General features: G+C 35.5%; 1 protein-coding gene across 2 annotated transcripts in view; it reads left to right on the top strand.

Annotated features, from left to right (window-relative positions):
• The first annotated feature begins 1,722 nt into the window (after positions 1-1,722).
• The window catches only part of CDH9 (cadherin 9), a 146,210-nt gene continuing 138,898 nt past the window's right edge, over positions 1,723-9,034 (top strand). The window contains exon 1 of one of the 2 annotated variants that reach the window (XM_044657898.1): positions 1,723-1,950. In XM_044657898.1, coding sequence (XP_044513833.1) covers positions 1,723-1,950 — 228 coding nt within the window. The remainder of the gene's footprint in view (positions 1,951-9,034) is intronic. The other variant, XM_044657899.1, reaches the window with a different exon arrangement.

Genomic DNA, 9,034 nt, shown 5'->3' with positions numbered 1-9,034 from the left:
TTGGACTTATGGATAAGCAGTAGTAATGACTCAAAGATAACATGAAAATTGTGAGCTCAATTTACTCATTCAATAGTTAATTTTGGGGGAAATCATGTAAAGAGGTTTTCCTGCCACTAACTGGTGGTGATGTGTTGGGCAATTTTGGTAATCTTGGAAGAGAGAAAAGAAGATATAAATTGTTGCAATGATATCTACAGATATGCTGCTTTGGGTACCTGAGTAGTAGTTAGGTTAAAATAGTTCTGAAGGCTCATATCCATGCTCATAATTAGAATTTTCATTGACTTGTATAGGAAAGTTGGAGACAAAACTGGAGAACATAGGGGGATAAGAGCAGATGTGAGTCTTTTGGAAATAAGCTCTATGATTGGTTATCATGCATAAAATTTATCCGCATAAGGGCTGAATGGGAGTTTTAACTAAATAAGAGAGATATAAATTCAATATTGTGATCACCAAATTCAAAATATTATCACTAAGCAATAAAAAACTTAGCAGCTTTTATTTATAATGAGGAAGGGAAAGAGTTGAAGTATGAAATGAAGGGGAGAAAGAGATAAGGAGTTTCTTAGCATATCCTAAGTGCTGATCCAATGAAATTCATCTTGCTCCCTGAAAAAGGTTACAATTTTCACGTGGAAGTCTGAGTCACTCACCAGCAAGCCAATTCAGGATCTAAGGAAAAAGTCTCTCCAAAGAACTCACACTCAAGTGAGTATCTCACTGAAGTTCCAACAAACAGAGAGGGTCTCCTTGCAGAGCCACCAAGGCACAAATCTCTCCAACTCAGAAGTCCCAAGGAGAAGTCCAAAGGAGAAGAGCCCAAGGAGCTGTCCTCCAAAGAAGTCCATAAGAGAAGTGTCCAGGACAGGAAGTTCCAGACTTTTTTTAATCTTTTTTTTTCTACATCACTTCCTGTCACTTCCTCTCTTTATAGGGGACAATCACAGCTTCCAAATTGCCTAGCACTGTCCACGGGATCAGTGTCTGTGGGATCCACCTCTCATCCTCTGAGGGTGTAAACTCTTATCAAGATTCACAAGTTTCTGATTGAGTTAAAAGGGTAGAGCTCTCCAAATTATTGACTTGTTAGTTCTCTTACTTGGTGGCTAACAAAGTGTTAAGTAGAGGTTTCTTGATCGATTAACTCAAAATAGACAAAGAAAATAAAGAATTCTCTTTCACATCTTCCTTCATTGTGTTTGTTCATACACTCCATAGATTTGTACCATAGATACTCACTTTGGAAAACATTTTACATTTTCTAGACAAAAATTTTTGTAGATACAAACTTGATATGAAGTACTCTCTTCTCTTCAAGTTTAATTTTTTCAATACAAGCCATATTTATATCTTAATGAGTAATTTACTTGTGAAATTATTAAATATTATTTTAACCACCTCTTTTATGACATTTAATAATTATTGTGTTTACTCATAGATATGACATTAGCTTTCAATGACTATGTATAATAAAATATAGAAATAGTTATTGCTATTTCATTTAAATACATTTAAATAAATAAATAAAATAATAATAGTTGTATTGAATTAAATTACCTAACAATTAAGTAATCTATCCTATTTTGCCCATTTTTAGGTCTTTTGAGAGCAGAAGACATTTGGCACTGTGTGTGTGTCAGAGAGATAGAGAGAAAGGAGAAAGAGAGAAAGCAAAAAAGAAATATTGAAATTGATATCCTGTCAAAACTGTGCATAATGAGGACTTGTTCCTGTCTGACATTATTTCTCTGGATATATATGTTTCATATGGTTGAATCTACACAACTACAAGAAAGAATGAACAGATATTTACAAAAAGGAAGAAAGTTCAGTATCTCTGAAGATCATGGGAAAATGCTACGTCGCACCAAGCGTGGTTGGATGTGGAATCAGTTTTTTTTGCTTGAGGAATATACTGGTACAGACACTCAGTATGTGGGCAAGGTAAGCATTTTTTAAAGATCATAAATGAAGAAACTGAATCAGAGATTAGTTCTGTCTCTGTTATTGTTTTCAGATTGTGTTCATCCTAGGGCAGTATTTAAAAAAAGCAATATTTGATGATATCCTTGGATTAATATAAATATTCACATCATTTTAATTCAAATGTATAGGCACTAAAAGAAAACAAATCTTTCAACTAACATTTGCAGTCATGGATCAAATGCAAAAGAAATGTATCATAGGAACAAAACCACTCCCCCGCAGAGTAGCAATATCATTCATTTGGACCCTATTGACATATGTTTCTCATTGATGTAGATGAGGAATATTTCATGTCAAAGGTCTTCTTGCTTGGATACTTCTCTCTTCAGTAATGGCAAAACAAACAGTAGGTTATATTATCTCTTTAACACAACTATTCTAATCATCTTTATCTCTCAGGAGTTGATGGGATGAATCTAGTATCAGCAAACATTGCAATATTAGATTATTGTAGAATCAGCAACAGTGGCTTCCAGGTCAATTGAGAAAAGAAAAGAAAATACCTACATCTCCATTTTTCTCCTCAACATGGAGCTCTTGCAAAGGGTTTTGTTTCTTCAGACAGTGTTTATCATCTCAGAACTAAGTGGAATATTTCCTTTAGCCTCTACTTTCAATTAAAAAAAAAACACCTCGGGGCAGCTGGGTAGCTCAGTGGATTGAGAGCCAGGCCTAGAGACAGGAGGTCCTAGGTTCAAATCCGGCCTCAGACACTTCCCAGCTGTGTGACCCTGGGCAAGTCACTTGACCCCCATTGCCTACCCTTACCAATCTTCCACCTATAAGTCAATACACAGAAGTTAAGGGTTTAAAATTAAAAAAACAAAACAAAAAAAAAACAAAAAAAAAAACACCTAATTATCTTGTTCATTTATTGGTTTAGTCTAGCCTTTTTTTCTTATTCTGAATAGGTACAGTTATTTGTTTGTTTTTTTCTGATTTATAATCCATCAATTTCTCAGAACTCGATGTAAAGAAAAGAACTAAATATCAAACTAAGTTTAAAAATGCATGAATGTATTGTGTATGAGACCTATCACTGCTTCCTTCTGATTTACTTTATTTTTTTCTAAAACCCTTACGTTCCACCTTGGAATTAATACTATGTGTTGGTTCCAAGGCAGAAGAGCAGTAAGGTTAGGCATTCAGGATTAAGTGACTTGCCTAGGGTCAAAAATATAGGAAGTTTTTGAGGCTAGATTTGAACCTAGTACATCCCATCTCTAAGTCTGGCTCTCAATCCACTGAACCATACAGCTGCCCCACTTCTCATTTACTAGTAATGATACCATCACGACCTAAATCATCTCCTGAAATCTTGAAAGTCAGCTTTAACTCTGTCTCCTTCATCATCATCATCATCATCATCATCATCATCATCATCATCATCATCATCATTATCATATCATCATTCACTTATAATTCTTTATAAAGTTAAAACATGAGTTCCAATTTGAAGGACACCATCAATTGTGGAGATTTCATGTATAATACTCTGCCTGATCTATCTGTTAAATAAATATTGTGCCTCTATGTTATGGATCTAAGAAAGGCCCGCAATCCAAATAATAGGGAATGGCCAGTTTCAAGGCCCAGAGAGAGAAGATGGAATATCATGCCTGAGGAAGAGAAAATCAATTTTGCCACATTATAGATTGTCGAGAGAATGATGTACATTCATTTTTGGGGACCCAGTTGTGTAGGACTTAAAAAAAAGAAGGTTTTCTGTTTTTTTGTAGAGGCAACAGGAAGCCATTGGAGTTTCTTGAGTAGAGAGATTACATGGTCATATCTGTACTCCAGGAAATTACATTGACATTATTATGTCTAGTGGTGTAATAGGAAATAGACGTTAAAAGTAGGAAAGCAGACTTAGCAGACAGACTAAGGGAAAAAGCCTTGGCTATCAGCCAGGGACATTCTAAATCGAATGAAGGGGAAAAAACTGTTTGCCCTTGAGGACTCTGGTAAAACTGGGAAAAGAAGAGGGTGTGGATGCCTTTACCTGCCCAGTGAGGAGCCCAAGGACAGTGGAGTTACCACTGTGAAGGAATACTTTCCTGGGAACATGGAGTGAGCCAGAAGATCTAGCTGGGGTGGTGGACATCCCAGTCTGAGACAAACTCCTTGATTAGCATCTCCTGGATTTACCTTTCTGTGGACCCATTATATGTGCCACAAAGAGGAGCTGAAGAAGACATGATTTTGTGAGAGACCCATTTTCCCTTCTACTCTGTAATAGTCTGATTTGTTTAGTGTAGGCTTTAACCCATTCTCCCAGCCCCTGTGTGGTCCCTAGTGATAAGATTCAACATGACCTTTTCCCATTATCCCTGACCCTCAAATTATTATTAAAACCCTGTGTTTATAATTCTTGTGTCCTTGTACTACAATGTCACTTGTTGGTTTCACAGACTCCCTGGCTAGGAGAATCAATGTGGCAGTTAAGGCCCAAAGTCATTCTTGTCAACTGGCATTTCACAAACTGCCAAACTCAATTTCCCCAGCTTGTTAAGTCCCCACCTATAGTCCATTCCTGTCTCTGACTCACCCTTCTGAACCGAGATAAATATTTAATTTAATCCCCTGTTTTTCTACCTAAGAGTGGACAGGAATGGGGAGAGACTCTCTTGGGCAATGGGATGGAACCCATTGGAGTAGATTTCTCCCCTTCAAATTAACAGTCTCCTCTTTCATATACCCCAAAGGAAACATTTATTAATGGTATTTTGATTTATGTTAGAGAAAATAGAAAGTTGACCCAATGTTTTTCATATTGCCAAGTGTACCCTGCCAAACCCCAGCCTTGGATGACTTTCCCTATTTATTCCCTTCACTTCTGATGCTTCATGAAGGTGGAGGAAACAATCTACCCATATTGATTGAGTTGTATAATTTGTGTAATATAACATCAATTAGATCTTCACTGCTGCTGGATTCTTTTTACAACCCTTTTATCCATTAACTATTGTATTTACCACAGTGGCTCTCTCATACTTCTTTTTTTCCCTTCTCAATCTCCTCATTGTTGATCTCCTTCTCCCCAACCCACTAAACTGAGAACCTTGCCTCATATTTTACTGAAAAAATGAGACCATTCATTGAGAGCTTTGTCCTAGGTTATCATTTTTTCCTCCAATCTATACTACTTCTCTTGGTGATCTCATCATATCATGAGTTCAGTCATCATTATCAAGCTAATTATTCCCAAATATACTTATCTATTCCTAACTTTTCTGCTGTCCTCAAAACTACAATCTATAGTTGAATTTCAGATATCTTAAACTGTAAGCATTTTTATTTTAATATATCTAGAACTTAGATTGAAAATTTTTCTAAAAATTCCTTGCTTCCAAATGTCCCTATTACTCTCAAGGGAATTCATATATTCTCATTTCCACAAACTTGCAACATTTTTATTATCCATAACTTTTTGCTATTCTTCTCCCCACTGTATCCCTACCTAATCTGTTGCCATGACCTATTAATTTTAATTTTGTTGATATATGAATATATCATCTCTCTTCTTATATTACTGCTACCCTGGTGCAGGCACTCATTTCTTCATGTTTGAAATATTTCAATAGTCTATGGACTGGTCTGCCTGCCATAAATCTACTCCCTTAAATGAATCATTCACCCACCAAAGTGATTTTTCAACATTACAGGTCTATCTTGTCACTTCCTACACATTAAACTCCAATGTCTCCCTATCATCTACAAAATAAAATACAAAAACCTCTGATTAGCATTCAAAAACTTTAATCTAATCACCTAAAGCTCTTCAGTCTATTTATACCTCACACCCACCATTCTTGTACCCTTTGATCCAGGGACATAAGTCTCCTTACTGTTCTTAGAATAAGACTCTTGATCTCTCAGCTTGGTGAATTTTCTCTATCACCAAGGCCTGAAATGCTGTCCATCTTAATTTATAACTACTGGTTTCCTTGGCTTCCTTCATGTGCCAGCTGTGCTGAAAATTTATTAGCAGAAACACCAATAAGGGAAGAAAAGTCTTCAAGCCAATAACAAATAGTTTTATTGAGACAGGGCCAGTCTCACAATAAAGCCGGACTCTGGTCAAGACCAAGACCAATGACCTCAGATTTTAGGAGATAGCCTTTCTTATGCACTGAAACCTGATGACACAGTGTCAGAATGAAGACAGAAAATGTAGTTACAATTAAAATAGGAAGAAGATAAATCTTTCACATTTGACAGGTCTTAATTAACAACGCAAGTGCTGAATAAACTGGAAAATACAGAAAACATCACTATGGGTGGTAACTAATTAATATCTATTATTATGTCTGATCTTTCCAAGGTCTCTGCAATAAGAAATCAGGGTTTGATGTCTTTTGCTGATAATTTCTATTAAGTCAGGAGTAAGCTGCTGGATGACTGATAGAAGACATAAGTCATTGCACCTAGCACATAGTCCTGATTGAATGACTTATGTCAGACACACAAAGGCAGCCCTCCACCTTCTGACTGACTATCTTATGTTGTACATGCATCAGGATGTGGTAGGCATGGTAGAAACTTTGGGGTTATATCCTTAAAATCAAAGTGCATGTCAGTATGATTTAATATCACCCTAAGCTATATTTTTCTTAGCTAATGTTTATAATTTATACAAAGCAAACTATGTTTTTTTGTGTGTTACAAACATAACGGCTAATACTATTATAATCATAAAAGTGGGTAGTGGGTTTCACATTCACACAGCTAAGATTTCACAGTATCTTTCTCCATACCTCTTAATTCTACTGCCTTCCTTCTGATGATCATTTCCTATCTATACTGCAAATATTTTAAATTATTTATTTGTTTTTATGTTGTTTCCTTCATTAGATTGTGAGCTTCTTAATTATAAAGACTGAGTTGTGTTTATTAAAATTTCTGTATATTCCCCATGCTTAGCACAGTGTGTGGCACATAGTAAGTATTTAATAAATGCATTGTGACTAATAGGTTTGTGGTAAATGTTGGGTCAATTAAATATGCCTTTTTTAGGAAGCAAGAAATAAGTTGACTACCTAAATGATATTGAGGATTTTTGCTGAGAGCTTGGTGTTGATATTTCATAAAGAACTTGAATTTATAGAAAATTAGGGGTTATTTTTAAACATAAGAGAATAGTATAATAAACATAATGTTTTCAGGTGGTTATCTGACTATATTATTCAGGATATATTTAAAGGAGAGACTATACTGGGAAGTAAAATATTTAATAAAATTCAGTATAAGTAGTTCATCATGAAGGAAGAAATATCATATAATATATGATTACGATGATTTTAATTTTCTATGTAATATTCTTAAGTTTCATATAAGTAGATTTTTGATACTATAAGAAATTAAGATGAAAAAAACCTTCCATTGAACACCTAATAATAATAATAACTGATATTTATAGAGAGCTTACTCTTGCCAGATGCTGTTCTTAGTACTTTACGATTACACTGGATCATTACAAGAAGATTTAGACAAAAGCCTTGGATTAGAATTAGGATAGAATTAGAAAGAACAGATTCTTTTCTGTGTCACTGAAAGACATATTCATTTGGCAAAAGTTATAGACTCAATAGCATTTTGGAGAGCTGGAATAACTAAATAAACTTTCCCAATAGTAACAACAATTGTTATCTATCCTCTCTAACATAGATAAGAACTCATAGTGACATTAATTCAAGCTAGATAGTAATACATAAAATCACTTTAAAATAAATAGCATACCTGTGCCTAGAACATTGTAGGAGCTCAATAAATGCTTATCTAATGAATCTGCTTGCTGCAGGAAAAGATAGTTTTTGAAAAAGAATATTTATTTTCTTGAACAATAAGTAGACTTAATTCCTAACTAATCTCCAAAGTAAGCTGTAACTAATCATGTGTCAAACTGTTATTAAGAATTGGCTGGACGTTGGTTATTCATCTTTCACTGCCTTTTCTGAAAGCAAATTGTGTGAGTATGTGGACTTCCCTACAGGAACCAACATACAGGCAGAGATGTAAGATACAATGAAGGGGGCAGCTGGGTAGCTCAGCGGAGTTAGAGTCAGGCCTAGAGACAGGAGGTCCTAGGTTCAAACCCGGCCTCAGCCACTTCCCAGCTGTGTGACCCTGGGCAAGTCACTTGACCCCCATTGCCCACCCTTACCAATCTTCCACCTATGAGACAATACACCGAAGTACAAGGGTTTAAAAAAAAAGATACAATGAACTACCCCCACCTTCAGGAAATGTTAAGGGATTTAGAGAATCTATTTTCAAATACCATTTTAATTAGTATTGGAATTCAGAATAAAATGAGATTCTAGATAATATTTTGTGGGGAGAAATGATTACTTTCAAAAATGGTAACTTCAAGTCTGTCTGCCAATTTCAGTCTCTGGAGAAGAATGTTTAGTAAAGATTATAACACAGTGACTAACAAGTAGCAATATTGCATAGCACTTAAAGGAAAATCTGGTTTACAATTAGATCATGTGATAAAATTGTTTGACAAATCACTTTTACTTGTCAAGTCAATCTTTATCCAATGCAAAAGAATCTGGATTTCCCTAGTATATTTTTTTATTGACCTACTGCAAGACATAATAGCACAAAGTCTGTGATGGGAAGACTAAGAATGGAATTTTTCATGAGCTTGTGATTTCTTTATAGTGGGCATGGCCTATCTGCCCAATGCTTTTCATTAATTTAGAATGGGAAGGGCAAACTGGAAAGGGAGGCCAAGTGATCAATAGTAGGATTAGCAATATCTTCAGCACTTTCTGCCTGATAACTGTTAAAAAGAATGATATATATATATATAGCCCAAGGCCTAAGCCAGCTATAGTTGGTGAGGAAGGAAGACCCACTCCTCTCATAATACCTATGGATGTAATCTATTCCTCTTCTTCCTGACAGGCTTGGTTGGTTAAGCCTGTCAGTTGCTTCCTTCTAACAGTTGCTTAGGTTGGGACCCTTGAGAGATCAGGTAGATGGTTAACCTCACTAGGCCCAAACTGAGGTTGGATTAGTTGTTAATAGG

Source organism: Gracilinanus agilis, chromosome 1 (genome assembly GCF_016433145.1).
Source record: "Gracilinanus agilis isolate LMUSP501 chromosome 1, AgileGrace, whole genome shotgun sequence".
Classification (NCBI taxonomy): Eukaryota; Metazoa; Chordata; class Mammalia; order Didelphimorphia; family Didelphidae; genus Gracilinanus; species Gracilinanus agilis.
This window is presented reverse-complemented; position numbering and strand designations above follow the sequence as displayed.